Consider the following 20,399-nt stretch of genomic DNA (forward strand, 5'->3'; position numbering starts at 1 on the left):
TAGTTGTTAGTGGCTTTGAACTAGCTGTCAGATAACTGCGAGTACTCTCAGATCTGTTCATTGTGTCTTTTTGTGTCGGGATGTATAGGTACCCGGCCACGTCCACATGTATTTTTGTCCATCTGATGAGTTAAGCCTTTTTCAACTGATTTTTATAGTTTGTTCTTATGTTGTACTGTTATACCACTGTCCCGGGTTAGGGGTAGGGTTGGGATCCCGCTAATATGTTTAACCCCGCCACATTATTTATGTATGTGCCTGTCCCAAGTAAGGAGCCAGTAATTCAGTGGTTGTTGTTTGTTTATGTGTTAAATATTTGTTTTTTTCGTTCTTTTTTTTATATAAATAAGGCCGTTAGTTTTCTCGTTTGAATTGTTTTACATTGTCTTATCGGGGCATTTTATAGCTGACTATGCGGTATGGGCTTTGCTCTTTGTTGAAGGTTACCTATAGTTGTTAAAGTCTGTGTCTTTTTGGTTTCTTGTGGACAGTTGTCTCATTGGCATTCATACCACATCTTCTTTTTTTTAATACCTCATCAAAGAGTAATCGATCTAAAATATAAAAAAAAGGAGGTGTGGTATTACTGCCAAAGAGACAACAATTAATTAAAAGTAAGTTGATGTAAGCAATTATAGGCTTCCGTACGGCCTTAAACAATATGAAAAAAATCTACGACCTGATCATAACACAAATATTTGCAAAACTTGAGGCTCTAAAAAGCCTGTCTCGCTCACCTTGGTCTATGTGCATATTAAACAAAGGACACAGATGGATTCATGACAAAATTGTGTTTTGGTGATGGTGATGTGTTTGCATATTATACAATTATTGTCTTTTGATGAGGTAAATATGTAGTTTTATTTACTTTAAAAAAACTGATATTCATTAAGGCTATCAGTTTTTCAAAAGTCAATTAAACCACATATTTACCGAAACAAAAGACAGTAATTGTTTTATTCCATATCACGAGATAAATGTATGTAATGGCAATCATTTACCAAAAACAATTGTACATCAAACGTTTTTTTAACATAATGATGCACGTAAAAGCACATGACGTTTTGCGCGGTGAATATCCTTTTTGGCAGGTGAATATGCTTATTCATTCAAAATCCAATTCATATAGAAAAACCTACTAATTTTTTTTCAATATGGAATAACTTACTTTACTGAACATTCTTGCTACTTACAATTTTCTCTATCTATAATAAACTGGGCCCTTTTGATACAGAGGAAAAAATTTTGTAAAAATTTACAAAAATTTACCAAATTAATGAAAATTGTTAAAAATTGACTATAAAGGGCAATAACTCCTTAAGGGGCCAACTGATCATTTTGATCATGCTGGCTTATTTTTAGATGATCTTAGATCTGTCTTTGCTGAACATTATTTCTGTTTACAGTTTATCTCTATCTATAATAGTATTCAAGATAATAACCAAAAACGGCAAAATTTCTTTACAAATTACCAATTGGGGGACAGTAACCCAACAACCAATTGTCTTATTCATCTGAAAATTTTAGGGCAGATAGATATTGATTTGATAAACAATTCAATTCCCATCAAATTTGCTCTAAATGCGTTGGTTTCAGATAATAAGCCAAAATCTACATTTTACCCCTATGTTCTATTTTTAGCCATGGCGGCCATCTTGATTGGTTGGCTGGGTCACCGGATACATTTTTTTGACTAGATACCCCAGTGATGATTTTGGCCAAGTTTGGTTAAATTTGGCCCAGTAGTTTCAGAGGAGAAGATTTTTGTAAACGTTAACTACGTCAGACATGAACAAATGACAACCAATAGTCACAGGCTTCTGACTTAGGAAAGGCACATATATAATCTAAACGTTGTTAATAATTTAGTTTGCTGATTTTTAATTATGCCGAACTACGATTAAATATCCTTAAGGTGGTATGGGTGTCTTTCGCCATCTTGGATTGTATAAAACAGAGAATCTAAGGTCCAGATTTTCAATCAAGTTAGCAAAATTTGATGCAGGAAGAACAAATTTATAAGATTATAACTTATAAATATTAATATTTGTACAAGTCTTGATTAGTTCTGCTTGATTTTTAATATTTTTTAAATTGGCATTTCTAAAATAGTGCATTTTCTGCAGGAATCTACATGGAATTTTGCTATTTCGTATTTCAGCCGAAAAAAAGCACGATGACCCTATCTTTTCTTTTGATATTCTCAAAGCATTTAAGAAAAGCTATCGTCTCGTATTTTATTTTACAATTCTATCATTAAGTTTAGCTTCTAATCACATAAAGGTAATTTTTCCTGTATAATCCCTACAAAATATGTCATTTTGTCACGACCTGTAGCTTGAGAAAATGCACGGTGACCCATCAATTTTATGATATTTTTGAATATATATCAATAGATACTACGTTTTGGCAAAAAGTGAACAAATTCTATCATTTTTAATTTAGACTCCCATACCACCTTAGGAGGCGAGGTTTTACTCGAAAAAGCGAACCAAAACCAACGTACTAATTGTGCAGGAAAACAACATTTTATTCAATGTACAGAATATATTTGAATAGAGTTTCAAAGCGGAACAGGCAATTTTGATTGTTATTTGTATTGTTTCAATTCAAAATCATTAGTAAATTTATATAATATCATACGCAAAAATTAAACAATAATGGCACGTGATCGTAACTTTTAACCCAGTATTCAGTTTTCGCCACTGACATGATTAATACCATACATTTTTGTATAAATTTTCCGTTTATAAATTAGAAAATCCTTAAAAACTTAAGGTTCAAACTTTAGGTGTGTTCATTGTATTGAAGACTCATTGGTGACCTTCGGCTGTTTTCTACTCTTTGGTCGGGTTGTTGTCTTTTTGCCACATTCCAATTTCCATTCAGAATTTTATCCCATAAACACAGTTGCCCTTACCGATATTTTAAGGTAACTTTATTTACATTGCTCCTATTAATATTTGCACAACCTCGGCTTTCAATTCACTATTTGTTTAAATTGTTTGAAAATTCTTGCAAAGGTAAACTCAGAAAAGTGCTCTGGACGCAAATGGTTTATGTACAGTGTAATTCGTCATTACCAATGAGTATGTTGTTCCAAAAGAAAGTGGGACAATTCCTTATCCTTACAAATAGTATTTCCGTAAGTCATTTGATAATTTAACACTTTAGAAACATATCTTATACTCTGAAAATACCGCATAGTTTTACATGATCGGAATTAATGTTAACACCGCGATTATGGATTGTAAAAATAATATCATGATAACTTGGAAAAACGTATTGAGGAGAACTGAAGAACAACATTTTATGCATGGTCCAGAATACATTTTAACAGAGTTTTAATGCAGAACAGGTGAAAGAAACACTTTGTATTGGTTCAATAAAAAAACATTAGCATTTCTATGATATCATACAAAAAAAAGAACAATAATTGCATGATATTGTAACTTTTAGCCAATTATTCATTGTTTCGCAACTGACGTGATTAACAACATACATATGTTTTCCTTCATAAAGTAATAAATCTTTAAGAAACAAAGATTCAAACTCCCTAAAACAAAGTTACCCTTATCTGTATAATCTATACTTTTAATGTTACTATTGTTCACATAGTCTTATTAACGTATTTGCAAATCCCTTGCCTTCAATTTGTCCAAATTGTTTGAGTTTTCCTTGTAAAGGTTTCCATAGCAAAGCTTAAATCGCATATAATAAGTAAAATGTAATCATAATGTATCATCAGCACCATCAGTAAGTATGTTATCCCAAAAAAATAATATTACCGTATGTTAATCTTTTGTTAACTGGTCATTAAAATGTCCTGCAGTTGGATTAAAATTTTTAGTAATATTTCTTTTCGTTTGAAAAAAAAACCCGTATATTTGAACACCGGAATAAGTGTTTACATTTCGAATATGAAAATAAATATACAATAGTGGTAATTTTATTTGATAACTTCTAAATAAGTTTCAATAACAGGCCAATACCTTACGTTGAATTCTTACAATCGTCCTTCAATATGCCTTCTTTTCCGTTCAGTATATGCTAGTCAAATTATAGTACATGTTTTGACCAATTTATATTTGTTATAAATAATTTTTAGAGGAAAATATAATGTTAAATGAAATATAAGGCTTTGCTGAAACGAGTGCATATAAAAACACCTGAGTTATATATGTTCACAATATCAAAAAAAAAAGAAACTTGAAAATTACAATCAAGAAAAATGAAAGTCGTAATAGTGATCAAAATTAGTTCTCTTTATTATTTATGTTTTTTCAAAGATTCTAAAATACATTCTTATACAAAGTTAAAAAAACATAAACTTTTGATCATAAAGGAAATGGATAATTTCTTATTGTGTACATGTATATAAATAACTGGAATGCTAATAGAAAATGTGTCGTCCGAATATCAACAAATACAGCTAAAATTATCTCTCAAGTGATGTTTCGTTAGGTAGTTATCACCTCAGTATATTTAATTCAAATGTAAACTAGATAGTCAATATTACATGGATTCTATTCAAAATTAGCAACTTTACAAATGTTTCTATTTTTAGACAAATAATGCATATTCATATAACTTTATTGACTGAATGAATATATGATACATGTACATTTTAGCTTGTGACGTTTATATAGTCAATACTGTAACACATGTCATTCTTGCGTTCCGTTTGAAGAAATGCGGTACTTTTTAGAATTCCTGGTAATTGGTTTGGTATTTTTTTTAAATACAATCCAACACAGGTGAGTTAATTTTCCTTGTTTAATTGCTACATATATACTTTTATGACATTCCAAAAAAAAAATACTGAAATTCAGTTCATCCTTTTTTTAATTATTTTTATTAATCAATTAGTCTACGGCTGCATAAGTGGTTCGACCGTTCAATTATTTATCTTTTCTTAAATGCTTGTTTTGTTGATTGATCAGAAGAGATAGCTATAAAATAAAGTCAGTATTACGGCAACCAAATATAAATTCAGCAGAAAAACAAAATTAACACATCTGAACTACATCGGTATGCTTTCTAATGTAATGTAAATAAAGGGAACAGTAGTATACCGCTGTTCAAAATTCATAAATCGATAGAGAAAAAACAAATCCGAGTAACAAACTAAAACTGAGGGAAACGTATCAAATATAAGAGTAACCTTATGTTTGAAGAGAACAACTCTGTCCTCTCTCTCTCTTATTCTTTCTATTGGACGGATGAGTAAGATTTTATAAACTAATAGGCAATTCACAAAGGTTTATATTACACTGACATATTTTAAAAGTATATTACAGTATTTGTTAAGCTCTACATAAGAAAATGCCTGTACCAAGTGAGGAATGTGACAGTTGTTATCCATTCGGTTGATGTGTTTATCAAATGAGCTTTGATTTTGCCATTTGATTAGGGACTTTCCTTTTTGTATTTTCCTCGGAGTTCAGTATTTTTGTAATGTTAATTTTATGTAAGGTGTTTTCTTTTTATTTCGCTATGTTTTGTGGTTTTTTTTGTTTTTTTTATACAAATTAATTATAATTAAAATAATTGATATGTGAATTGTGCTTGTAAATTTAAAAATAAAAACGTAAAAAATAAATGTTAACAAAAATCAATATGATATAAAAACGTTGGATATTCTTCCTGATATCGTATGTAGTTACAGATGATGTTATTGCGTGCCTACATTGACATATCACATTACGCGCACTGTCATTTTTGTCTAACTTTATTAAAAAAAATCGAATGTATTATTATCTAAAAATGTTGTAATGACTTCAGATTTTGTTTCAATCAAATAAGAAAATGGAGTTATACTAGGTTACGTAAAGATAACACTGTTCTTCCTTTAAAAAAAGAAATTATCGATTTTTTTTTAAACATTAACCAAATCATCTTTTGACAGAATTAAAACAACTACTATTATAAACCCTCCCTACATTCCTTCTTTTTTATGTACACTTTTAGATTTTTATACTGAATCTATCTATTATCGAAATATTTCCCAAACCAACAGATGATATATGAAGGACACTTTTTGACTTTAAAGAATTTGCTGATAAATTTTTCAAAAGAAATAACTAGTTCAGATATTATAAAATAAAAGAATAAAAGAAGATATGAGAGGAATTATTAAACAGTATAATAGACCAAAGAAGATATGACAGGAATTATTATACAGTACAAAAGACCACACCAACTACCAACACATGACTACTAAAAAAACCATCGTAGAAATACAGAAAAGTAGCAACGAGCAAATTTGATTAAACAGGTCTGGAAAGTCGGATTTGTTACAGTTACAGTATGTGGTTATGATTAGCGTGCGCAGAACCCTCACATATGAAAACTATACGTAAACTGAGTAAATCATTCTATAATAACCTGCACAGTCCAATAGTTAATCAATTGTGTAAATATTACGCTTGAAAACTATTATATATATTGAAAAACAGAATGAACGTATACAGTTAATTATTATATTCAAACCAGTGAACCAATTAAATTGAAATGAATGACAAATTTTATTATACTGCTTTAGATTTTTTAAGCCAGATCAAAACTGAAACAACGGAACATTTGGTCATATCAGAAATATTTAAATTAGTTAAAATACACCGAATTCAAATAAATGAATTAGAATACGTGTAGTAATAACTCTTTTATCGAATTTGTTGATGAACTTATTTTACTTTTCACTTTCAGTATTTATCTTTGAAACAAATCAAAAACATTTTGCGTGTTCGCAAAAAAAAAATAAAATTAAAAACCAATTGTTCAGAGAACAATTGAAAGTCTTTCCACACCAAAGAAATTTTGATAAGACAGTTTCTTCATACTGATGCGATAGATAATGGTTTAATTATATTAATGAGTGATGTAAGGGAGATAATAAGCTACTTCCGGTGAAATGAATGTCACTTCCGGTCTCATATGATAGCTTCTTTGACGCTGATTCCAAAAATATATAGTTTCTATATACTTTTATATGTAGAATGGCAGATAATTGGCCACTTCCGGTTTGTTGGAAGTCATTTTTAGTCTTCAGTAATCAGTTTATGTATCTATATGACAAAATATATGGATTCTGAGTACTTTTATATGAAAAAATTGCAAAAAAGGCTACTTCCGGTTTTCTCAAGGTCACTTCCGGTAGTCATTTTTCAAGGTCATTTGTCACCTTACCTTTTGTACAAGGTCAAATGCCTTTATAATGAACTTAGTTGAAGTTATAATCAAATAACTTCATATCAAGACATATTAGGGGCACCAACTCCTATAAGATGCCATTAAATTGTATCAGACTTAATGTATCATATCTTCATAACAATAAAGCAGACATTTTGCAATTGTTTTTCTTTATGTATCTTTCAAAGCGTCAGAGAAAATGCAAAAACAAGCAAAAGTCACAAATTAGAACTTGACCTTGACCTTTGACCTTGACCTCATTTTCTAAGTTAGGACATAGGGGACTCAAATAAAAACATTCCAGGTTTATACGGTTAACTGTTTTTGAGTTAAAAAAACATACCGACAAATTTATTTTGTAAAGGTAGATAACTCCTATAAAATTTCAGCGAATCGCTTCGACCCAAATGAGCCAAAAATTCCTGAGGATGTAACGAACAATTTGTAAAAAGAATTTTGTCGCTATCTTTTTTTGTTACGAAGGAGATGCACACAGATGATAAACAGTGAATAGGGAGATAACTCTTACAAAGAAAATGGTTCGGCTTAGCAGGGTGAAATTTAAAAGCGCATAAACTATACGATACCATATGAGAAATATCTAAGCGACATATTGCGAAACAAACATTTATCGCAAGAACAAAATTTGGCGGAAAAAAAAAATAATAATAATCAGAAGAAAAACAATAAGTCTTTCCACAGAAAAGTGGAAAGACTTAATAACAAAATGATTCGTTTTGTTATAATTAGCTTTCCATAGTTACGCGTACTCCTAGGTAGAGAGAGATACTTTGTGCCTTCTGTCGTAATGTTAGTTGTTTATGTGTTTAGTGCAAAAATTAAGAAATAATTCCTTCATGTCATGCTCTATGCTCATTTTAACATGGGTAGGCATTATATTTGTCGATATTTTACACTGAGCGTTAGCGAGGTTTAAAATGTGGTCAAATATAATGCCTACCCATGTTAAAATGAGCATAGAGCATGACATGAAGGAATTATTTCGATTCTAATAGGACAAATACAGAATTTTTATAGTTCGAAGCGTACGAAATTACCGTAAAAATGTTTCCGTTTCCTCCTCGAGGAGTCTGTGCATTGCATTTCATATTTGATAAGTTTAAAAACTACGAGCAGGGTAAATATATGTTGTTTTATAAAAATATTTAATAAAAGTTTATGTTAGCTGCTTAAATGTATATATTTTAAAGGATAACGATGGAAATAACGTTAATTTAAACAGTAAGTTCGTGCGCATATGTCAAACATATTTTGTGCTCATTAGAACACGGCTTTGTTTACAAAGCGTAATAAGGACGTCATATTAGAATGATGTGTTTTATAATTATAAATATGATAAGAATGTTTTGTGACTTTATTTTCATAGTTAGATTACTTTTTTTATTGATCATTTAAAAACTTTGGATGTTTTTGCATTGTTATAAATAAATCGGGGTTTTGAACTAAGAAAGCAATTGCCGGACTTTATCAACGAAAATTGTAAAAGAATTTATATGTGAATCAAAACGTTTAGATACAAGTTTCGTAGAAATAGAGCGTTTTATTTCTTTATTTTCAAATAATTAAACTAGATGTAGGTTTCATTATAATACGTTATTCTGTTTGGCTACCTGCACATCACCTGTTAGTCCTTAAGCAATTGCATTACACAATAAAACTTATAATTCATGATAACTCGAGGTCCCACAAAAAAGTGCACAGGTGAATTAAATAATTAATTGATTAAATTCCTGCGTTCATGATCCCTGCTAAAAAATGTAATTATAAGTATTGAATGCTTCTTTTTGTAACTTCATAGGGTTGTAAAAGCGTTGACCGTGCGCATATTTTTAGAAATACAAAATGTACTCGGTCAACGCTTTTACACCCCAATGAAGTTACAAAAAGAAATATTCAATTCTTAAGTAATCAGTAATCAAGTTATGTGTGCTATATAAATCCTTGCAATAATGTATTTTTAAAATCAGCATATTTACTTAAATGTCATGGTTAACTTTGCAGTTATATTTAGAAAGTTAGTTAATTGATTGTTGATATTTTACAGACAAAATTCAATAAACCATACACTTTTAAAAATTTCTTATCAACCAAGAATAAACCAACCAACAAACAAACCAACCTGCAAGCAAACAAAGCAGTTGGACAAAAAAAAACAACAAAAAAACAAAAAAACGCTCCCACCCTTTCCTCCTAAATAACATAACAACTGTAAAAATTTTAAAATAAAGCAGAGTAAATCAATATAGCTGCCATATTTGCGATATTTATTTTGTGGTATACGTATAGTTCACTTGATTAAAAGCTTCCGTATCTGTATTCAAATAAGTCGACCCATGAAATCATTGTTCCCATTGGTACCAAATTTAACTATATACTATCCTTAGGGTGTACCCTTTAAGCCGTGGTCGAATTTGTCACAAGTGTTTCCACTTCCAATATCATATTTAACTTTGAAGCCTGTTTTTAAAACATGACGGTTTCAAGATAACTGTTACTTATTTTAGTCGGTCTGCTGCACATTTAATACATTGGCGATAAAAGCGCACCAGAACCTTTTACATTCTGACTGAAAATATATCTTGTATTTCAAATAAGTCTACATATACAATGAAAAGATATTCCCTCTTTCGATTAATATCAATTGAATTATTAAAATGTCAAAAAACATGGTCAAGGCTTATATTATGCACATTAAAAGAACATGGAGCTTGAAACCTTTCCAGTCACTTTTTATCTTAACGGTTCAAAGTACGTACTCATTAAAAAATAATTCATTAAACAAGAAAAATTTACGAACGTCAAAGCTCGGGTGGTTCGATGAAGGTAATTCCAGAAAAGCGCCTCATACGCACTAGATTTATAATGTTTTCTTTAAAATACAAGCACTATGTTGATATAACTATTGATGAACGGTAAGTCCCCAATGTTGCCATTTGCTTAGTATTCCGTCTTTCGATATTTATTTCAGACCTTTTTTTCTAGAACTCCCCGTTAATAAAAAAGGCAATTACTAGTATTAAAAAACTTTTGATCTTTGAAGCAATCGGGTATTTATTTCAGGTTCGTTTCAGTCATTAATATATAGAGAGAGATGATGGTATGAGAGCCAATGAGACAACTCTCCATCCAAGTCACAATTTTTAATGTAATCCATAATAGGTCAAAGTACGGTCTTTAACACAGAACCTAGGCTCAAATCAAACAGTAAGCTTTAAAGGGTCATGACAATTACAAGTGCAAAACCATTTAAACGGAAAAACCAACGGTTTAATCTATATAAAAAACGAGAAAAGAGAAACACTTAGGAACCACATAAACAGATTCCTGATTTAGGACAGGTGCAAAACATTGAAGCGGCATTAAACGTTTAAATGGTACAAAACCTTCTCCCTTTTTTGAAACAATAGTATAACATCACAAAAAAGAAAGACACACTTTAAAATATCAATTACAATGACTTAATTCAATCAAAAGACGTAGTTACACAAATAAATACACAATGAACGAATAAATTTGATCTCTGATACAATGTAAATACATAGTTAATAAAAATTAAGTACATATATATATATATAATTTATTATATAGCACTTTTCGGTATTATGCATATTACAAATCCATAATTTTGAGCATAATTTGTGTAGGTCAATCCAGAAAAAAGGATTCGGATGTATGGCATTCACACATTGTATTTGAATTAAATGATGCCAAAACGACATTTTGTTATTGTACAAAATCTATATTCAGACATTTAGAAAACTTATCAGTAATACATGTTATATTATTTTCTGGTTTACGTTAACATGTGGGGTAACAAGTGCCTTCTGCGTTTTAAAATTGTCGTCGACTTAAAATTGATCATTGTTATGGCCTTTTCTTTTTAGTGACGCAAAATGCATTGCGAGATACAGTTCTAGTTATACTTGTTACAAACCTAATCGATGGAAGACGACACACTATAAAGCATGTGGTTGGCTTTGGCGTAACAGATGTCAAAGACATGTGACGTAAGCATTTAAAAAGGAATACTTTCAAATAATTGATGATAATGCACATAAACTATTTTCATTCTCCCAAATATTTTATTAATCGCCAAAAAAAATTATACGACAGAGATAAATATATGGTGTACAAATTTTAAATATTTTTATAATGTTAAGTCAGGGGTTATCAAACATGAACAAAACAAATAAGACAACACAAGCATAGTGTCCAGTTTGCACAAGTTCAAACACGATTTTTTATAGGATTCGTGTTGTTCAGTCTTTAAGTTTCTATGATGCAAATTTTGTGGACCGTTGTTTGTATTTTGACCACAAGCTTAAGGAACGATATAAACTACTTTTTATAAATATATAAAAAAGAAGGTGTGGTATGATTTCCTATAATACAACTCTTCCCAAGAGACCATATGACATAAACATTAACACCTATACGTCACCGTACAGATTTAAACAATGAGCAAAGCACATACCGTATATTTAGCTATAAAAGGCCCGAAATGACATCTGTAAAATAATTCAAGCAAAAACTAATGACCTAATCAGTGAACACAAATGAAAGAATGGCGGGGCTAAACATATTAGCGGAGCCCACCACCATCTTACCTTGGAAAGTGGCGTAACAATACAACATAAGAACAAACTATCAAAATCAGTTATAAAAGGCTGAACTCATCAGATGGATATAAATAGAAATACATCAAACCAAAATACATGGTGGACTTGGCCAGGTACTTGTGCATCTCAAAAACCAAAAGATACCTAGTACAGATCAGATAGTACTCGCAGTTACTGACAGTTAGCTCAAAAACAATAACAACTAAAAAAATGCATCTAAGACTAAATTATCAATCAGTACACATCCAACAGCCAATGGATTAAGTGTAAAGACGTCATAAACTGTCAGTGAAAAACATAACAAGAGAATTGTCTGGATACGAAATGAGAATTATTCTGTAGAGTGTAGAAATTTATCTTAACTTCACAAAGACGTTTGGCAAAGGTATGCAAACATAGTAAAATATATTTAAAACAATTTTGAACGGCAGTAATACTAATACGCTTCCATACATTTTTCTAACTATAATTGTATCCTGTATAATTATTCATAATTAATGAAAGGGATTTATATCGATATTTCAGCTACTTCAACAAATATATCAAGAGTACTTGCTACAAATACAATGCATGCCCTAGTAAGTTCTTTTATCAATATATTATCAAAGTAAAGGGCTGTTAGTTTTTTTAATCTTTAAGGCTATTGATAATAATGTAACATGTTCCGTGTACCATTATAACATACTACAAGTTCGTTTAGAGTCTTTAGCAAATGTGACAAGAGATCATTAAGAAAACAAATATAGAAAATCAGTTTGAACCAAATATATGCTGAGTCAAACCCTCCGGTATAGAAGAAAAAGAAGTCTTCAATCTTTTTCTAGTAAAAAACGCTAAATTATAGTAAGAGACTAATTATCTGATGTCAATTATACACTAAATATTTGCACAATGCGGAGTGTAACACACAAGATGTGATAACACAATACACATTGTCAGTATGAAAGAGCAACCTCATTTCCCCTCCCCCGAAATAATAGCGGAGTGAAAACATTATATGTTTTGCTTTTTGAGAAAAATATATATAAATGTTCTTATCGACTTAATCTCAATTCATTTCTTTTGTTTATGATCACCAGGTCAGCATTATTCGTTCATGTACGTGTTTGCATATATTTAGGTTACTATGGTTGGAGTGGTTGGGGATCTTGGGGGAGCTGGGGAAGTTGTCCATATTCCAGTTCTACTTCATATAGGAAAAGATATAAATACAACACATGCAGCTATTCTAGTAGCAAATGTTGTAACTGTGGATCTCGCCGTAAGATTTCAACGTATTCATACCAGAAATGCAGTAAGTATATCAATAATACAGTAGGAGCTTTGAGCTTTGAGTTTTGTTTTTTTATAAATTTTTTTTTTAGTAAATACACATCACCTGATCGAGACTTATCTTAATATTAGCATTAAAGCGTAAAGCCTATCAGAAATTCCTCTCTTTATATTATGCTCAAATGTTAACACCCGTTCTTTGAATAGGCAATATTATAGTATTAATGAATGAGTGTTTTTATAATGGCCCTGTTATATGTCCAATGTCTGTAATAATGGTCGAGGAAGTCTGTAATGGCCCGAGGCAACGCCGAGGGGCATTACAGACTTCCGAGGCCATTATTACTGACCGAGGACATATAACAAAGCCATTATAAAAACACCCATTGCTTAAATTGGGAATTATAATATTTGTCGTTTATTTGCTGACTTGTAAAGTAAACAGGTAAATACAATTTAATTTGATTATGGTGTTTTACGCCACTTTTAAACACCACATTTAGGCTATTTCGTGGCGGTCAGTTGTTATTGGTAGATACAAGAAAGGCATGATAGAAAACGGGTTAACATACATCTAGCAAAACATGTTATCATTAGTATCGAATGCTTTTATACGCTCGTCAAAATTTTGGCGGGACCTTTTATGGTATACAAATGTCCAGCGTCCGTCTGTCTGTACGTCTGTCCGGCGTAAACATGTCGCACTTGAGAACAACTTATCCAAATTTCATGAAACTTCATAGTTGTTTCTTATGAAGGACAAACGATCTGTATAATTTTTGTTTAAAATGAGATTAACGCTTTTTGAGTTACGGGACTTTGTAAGTAAAACCACGGGGGTTCTCATTTCGCGCCGTATCTCATAAGCGATGTATGATTATTGCTAAAAAATTTACACACTTCTTAGTTATATTATTCTATAGATCCGTATACTTTTTAGTGTTTATCTTTATTCTATTTTAGAGTAATCGTCTTTTTGTGAAAAAAAAGGGAAGAGGATTCACATGTCGCGCCGTATCTCAGAAACAATTTATGATTTTTGTATAAAACAGACTTGTTAGTTATATTAATTAAATTCTGAAGATCTGTGTATTTTTTCGTGATGATTCTTTGTTTTATTTTTTGAGTTATTGAATTTTTTTTGAGCTTTTTGGTACAAAACATAAAAAAAAACATGTTGTGATCAACTTTTATTCTTTCTCTTATATAAAAGAGGGACGAAAGATACCAAAGGACAGTCAAACTCATAAATCTAAAACAAACTGACAACGCCATGGCTAAAAATCATCTCTTTTGTCGTGAAGTTTTGTTTTCAACCGACCCTCATTGTCAATTTCTAGATGTAAGTCAAGATATGAAGCCGACTAAACTGTATCTGTAGTATCCTTTATCTCCAATTCGATGGGATAGATGCGTTCCACATAGTCACAAAATTTTGAATTGTTTAGTGAAAGAACGTCATCTATATAGCGGAAAGTAGAGTTAAAGGATATTGCTAACTTCTAATCTTTCTTCCTAAGAAGTTCCTGCATGAAGTCAGCCTCATAATAATAAAGAAACAAGTCGGCAAGTAGAGGGGCACAGTTTGTTCCCATTGGGATGCCGACAGTCTGTTGAAAAACACGTCCTCCGAACGTTACAAATATGTTGTCAATCAAAAAATCAAGCATCTTGATAATATCGGTTTCAGAGAATTTTTTGTTTGAATCAGAGTGATTCTTTACAAAGTATGATTTATCCCACCCTAAGACAAGATACTTGTATCTACGTTGGCCATTCTTTTTTATGAAACAAAGTAATACCAACTCTTTCAATTTGTCTTTTAGTTTGGAATGTGGAATACTTGTGTAAAGAGTAGAAAAGTCAAATGTTTTAATACTGTTACAAGATGAAAGAGAGTTAGATTGTATGTACTCTAAAAGATCTTTGGAATTTTTAAGTATCCACATCTGATTCACGCCACCTCTAGAATAGGCAGTTTCACAATAACTTTGAAGCTCGTCTTTGATTGCTGATAAAATAGATGTTAATAATTTAGAAAGAGGTTTCGTGGAGCACTTGGAAGACCCAGCAATATACCGTTGTTTGTAAGGACACTTATGTAGTTTAGGTATCCAATACAGTGATTGAAGATCCAGTTCTTCATCTTTGGTTGAAATACCAAAGGAACAAAGAACAGACCTATGATTATCCAGGATTTCCTCTTTGGTAAGTGTCGTGAGGGTATATGTTGAGTTTCCAAGTGAATTGTCTATACCTAATTCGTTTATCAAGCAATTAATGTAGTGACTTTTACAGACAAAAACGATGTTATTTGGGGCTTTGTCTGCGGGGACAACAACATATTTATCATGGAGGTCGGATAAGTGTTAAGCAACATTTGGGTCTTTTAAGATTGACGTAGCATGGGCATTGATGGACTCATTCAGTTTCTTGATTCTGATTTGTATTAACGACCTCACTGCCTTAATCCATTCGGATAGAGTGTCTACGTCTTCCTTTTCACGTTTAGCCCATTGCCTGGCATAATCCTCGACTGAGTCCATCAAAATTTTAAAGTTGTATTTCCAATTGATGGATTTAGGCTCACGATATTTCGGACCTTTCGATAACACATTTCGTAGAGAAGTGTTATAAACAATGTTAAGGTCACCGGTAATAACGTGGCCAGCAGGATTATATATGAATTGGGAACTAGCACAAGTGCAATCAGGAGGTTTAGACTTGAAGTCGTCAATATCGAGATTCTGCAAAACGCGTTTGTAATTGAAAATTTTAGTTGCAATAGGTTTGGTATAGGTATAAGAAATTATTGGTACAGACTGGTCTTTGAAATAAGGAGGTATTTTCGATTGAACTAATTTATGATGAAGGATATTGCCTAGGTTGACGCCATCGAGACCTTTGTTGGCAAAGGAAAGATTTAGAAAAGATCTTTTCTCTTTTTCCTCTTTTCCAATGCGAACTGGCTTGAAAAGTCTGTGACTTGCAATATCCGAAATTATAGCTTGAAGTTTGTATAGGTTTGAATGAGGGTTTGTAACAGTGGATTCCAAACATAAATTGAACAGAGAATGAAGTTTTGAAAGGGGTAATGAATAAAGTTTCGTGCGAATGTGATGAATACCTAACGGCTTTTGTATGAATGACAGCAAGTCATTAATAGAGACATCATGCAGAGAAGGTAATGTATAATGACGATGACCATGACTGCGTCTACGTCGAGGAGTCGAGTTGAAAATATTCATCACATTCACCGAGTTACACGAAGGACTAAATAGAATACCTATACCATCAATGTTTTCATTGCAGCCATACGGTGTTGCAGTTCCCAATTGTCTAATCCAGTAGTCTTCTTTTTGTCTACGGAGAGTCGTTGAAAGATTAGGATTGTTAGAGCTATGGTATATCTTTTCGATAATGCGAACTGTCATAGAAACGATGGAATGATCGGGCTGATTGAAATGCTGGTATAGAATGTCGTTAGCATTGAGGTTAATGTCTGATCTATGACCGCACATACGTTTGTTTAGCCTTCCTTTAGTTTCACCGACGTATACAAATCCGCAAAGGCTGCACTCTAATCCGTAGACGACATTTATCGATTTACAATTCAGATCATCGTAACTTCTGGTAAAATATGACTTCTTGGTCAAATTGCTAGTGAATTCAGCATCTGTAATTAAAATAGCACATGTTTTGCAGCCTTTGGTCTCACATTTTGAAATGCGACAGTGTTGTACTGTGTCATCAAAAACCAAAATGTCTTTAAGGAGAACTGAACATGGCTGTATATGTGTAATATTGCTATAAGCTTATTATTGAGCAGGAATAAGGAATGAGTTAGGACATACTTAAAATTGAGAATGAAATGTACTTTAGTAAACGCTTTTACACCCCAATGAATTTACAAAAAGAGACATTCAATTCTAGCTGTGGTCACACCTTACCGGATAGCACGAACGGACTCCTAATGGATTAATTATACGTTGACAAAATTGTTATTGGGAGTTCGTTGATGTACTGACCAAATAAAAGAGATGGATAACAAATACATTTATAACGGACACACACAGGATATGCAACGTACGACAAACGGAAACGTATCGGACAGATCGAATGTCGAACGTACATCCAACTGACGAGTGCCGCATACAACCAGTAAGGTCTAGATCACTCAGCTGCTGATTGAGCACCTGCTGATATATAGCACCGTCAGCTGGAGATACGGCACATTTTTTGGAAAATTTGATTTGCCTCCCTTTTCACAGTGTCTTAAGTTTTCATAAAACAGATGAACAAGATTTTCAGAAAAATTAAAGACGTTATTAATAATTACATGAAAATCGCATATAAATAATATTACACTGTATATACAAAAAGTTTTCGTGTAACTAGTTTTGGTTTGTTCTTCAAAATGACGCCAAAGGATAGGGCCTGGCCTGAATAAGAGCTTCTTGGTAGTAAACACGTGTTCTTATTCTAAGATTAATTAATGATCAGCATTCGTGACACTCAAGATTTCTGACATACCAATTATTATCCTTTCTGACGCAATATTTTTAATTGGCAGATATCCGTTTCAGATCCGTTCATCATCCGTTTTATCCGTTATACGTCCGGTAGAAGTCTGTTGGGGAATTTATCTACTGGACCTCTAACGGATGAATAACAGAAAAGTACCGGATACAAAACGGAAACAGAACGGACGAGTACCGTAAAAATGGACTCCTACCGGATGTACAACGGACACTTCATTCGTTGAACATCCGTTCAAAGTTTTGAACATGCTCAAAATTTCACTCTACCGGACAGAACGGACGTCGACGGATAAAACGCACGCTGAACGGATATGAAACGGAAATGAACGGACATGAACGGATTCAAACATAGTTATCCGTTCGACCTCCGTTCGTGCTGTCTGTATGTCCGTCTATCCGCCCGTCCATTCGTTCGTCCGGCTTCAGGATAAAGTTTTTGGTCGAGGTAGTTTTTGATGAAGTTGAAGTCCAACTAACTTGAAACTTAGTACATATGTTCCCTATGATGTGATAATTCTAATTATATAGTCAAATTTGAGATTTTCCTCCATTTTCACGGTCCACTGAGTATTGAAAATACTATTGCGGATGTGGCGGGGCATCCGTGTACTGGGGACACATTCTTGTTTACAATGTTTGGTGTAAAAGTGTTGACCGAAACACATTTTGTTGAAAAGAAGCATTTAACTATTATAATAAAATTAATGTGATACAACCATGAACTTGGCTGACATGTTTTAAAAGCTTTTCTATGCACTGTTTAAATTGTTACGAATAGCGCGTGCAGCACAGGCACTTGTTTCTATCCATACAAAGGTCGACTATCCATATAAATAGAAGAAGGTGGCTAACGAATTTTTTTTTAGGTCACGACAGTCTCCGCTTGGGACGCTTTTTCTAGCCTTCAACTTAATGCTAAAAATCCCTACCTTATATGAATCGATTCAGTGAATATTTTCCTTTAACACTAAACTAATTTCATAATCCCCACAGTGTTCCTCTTCACGGTAATCTACTCTCAATTCACTAAACCATGTCCAAAAGTTCAACTACCATCTTTTCAATGTATCTACTTCCGGTTGTGGGCAGAATGCTATCTTTTTAAAAACGAAATGATTCTGTAAAATTACCTGTTTATTATTTTCATTATCAATATATTTTTAAAGATGAAATTTCACCGAAATCAGTACATTTATCGTTGTTATTAAAAAAATCAGAAAGTCAGAAACTAATTTGAATGAATTCGATAATACTAGAGAATTCCGAATGTATATGGTAACTCTATAGAATTTCATCGATCTTTTATTTTGGAGGTAAAAACGTATTCAGATTCATAAGAATTAGGGGAAAGAAACTGAGTCAATGAAAACAAAATAAATTTACTGCGATGTCAACCGGAAGTAGATACATTGAAAAGATGGTAGTTGAACTTTTGGACACGGTTTAGTGAATTGAGAGTAGATTACCGTGAAGAGGAACACTGTGGGGATTATGAAATTAGTTTAGTGTTAAAGGAAAATATTCACTGAATCGATTCATATAAGGTAGGGATTTTTAGCATTAAGTTGAAGGCTAGAAAAAGCGTCCCAAGCGGAGACTGTCGTGACCTAAAAAAAATTTCGTTAGCCACCGTCTTCTATTTATATGGATAGTCGACCTTCGTATGGATAGAAACAAGTACCTGTGGCGTGCAGTCACATCTGCTTAATATATTTTATACGGAAATAAAATTTGAAATCGAAGTGTATCAAGACTGTTGTCAGCCAATCAATGTTAAGAGTTCCAATGAAACATTCATGTAATATATTTTTTTGTTATTTTAGCTCATGGTTCATGGAGTTCATGGGGATCTTGGAAAAAAACTGGCAGTTGTTCTGCATCATGTAGGAAATGTGGATCATCCCAGTATCCACGGCAGAAATACTATAAATACCGAACTTGTACAAGTCCACGTCCCAGTAATGGGGGACGTTACTGCAGTGGATCTTCTTACACATACAAGTACAATAATTGCAATAGTCATTACTGTAAAGGTATACCTATAATAGAATAAAATGTAATATCTATAAATAAAAAAAAATGTTTTTACTTAAAGACTTAAATTAGAAGGAGCTTTATTTTGACAATTTATAATAAGTTAGAAATATAAGCCATTTTTCTGAACGGCGTAAAATTCTACTATAATCTTAGAAATGAAAGAATAGCTCATTCGTACTACTAGACTTTCTTTGTTTTGATTGCGATAGTCATTCTGATTAAAGTCATATGAACGAGTGACTGGTTAAAAATAATTTGTATTCAATTCTTAAACCAATGAAAGTATATATCATAAACTTAGTCTTCTGTGCCGATTTTATCATTTCTGACGCAAAAATATCGTATAATCGTCATTTTTTTTTTTATCTTTGTCTGTTATGATTTAACAAATATGGCAGCTTATTAATTGCCTTGTTTTAAAGCCGTAGTTTACCGATTGTCACCTTATAGTAAACAATCAACAAAGAAGCATGGATATTGAGAACGTGTATACCATGTACAATAAGATAATAGTTTATTACAATGACAGATCCATGCGTATTGCGATCATCAGATTTTTACAAGAATGGTCCCGTTCTCCTCTTATATTTGATGAGTTTCCCTCATATTTAGTTTTTAACCCGGATTTGTTTTTTCTCTATCGAATAATGAGTTTCGACTATACTACTGTTGCCTTTAATGTCACTTGCAAACGGAAAATATTTCGGCGAATTGCTTT

At 32.2% G+C, this 20,399-nt stretch overlaps 1 protein-coding gene across 1 annotated transcript in view; it reads left to right on the forward strand.

The window, feature by feature from the left end:
- The first annotated feature begins 4,634 nt into the window (after nt 1-4,634).
- Nucleotides 4,635-20,399, forward strand: part of LOC143074038 (uncharacterized) — a 57,259-nt gene continuing 41,494 nt past the window's right edge. Inside the window, exons 1-5 of the mRNA XM_076249593.1 lie at nt 4,635-4,757; nt 11,097-11,219; nt 12,357-12,409; nt 12,952-13,125; nt 19,468-19,677. Of these exons, the coding sequence (XP_076105708.1) occupies nt 4,693-4,757; nt 11,097-11,219; nt 12,357-12,409; nt 12,952-13,125; nt 19,468-19,677 (625 nt within the window). The 5' untranslated portion in view covers nt 4,635-4,692. The remainder of the gene's footprint in view (nt 4,758-11,096; nt 11,220-12,356; nt 12,410-12,951; nt 13,126-19,467; nt 19,678-20,399) is intronic.

Source organism: Mytilus galloprovincialis, chromosome 1 (genome assembly GCF_965363235.1).
Source record: "Mytilus galloprovincialis chromosome 1, xbMytGall1.hap1.1, whole genome shotgun sequence".
In the NCBI taxonomy this organism is placed as follows: Eukaryota; Metazoa; Mollusca; class Bivalvia; order Mytilida; family Mytilidae; genus Mytilus; species Mytilus galloprovincialis.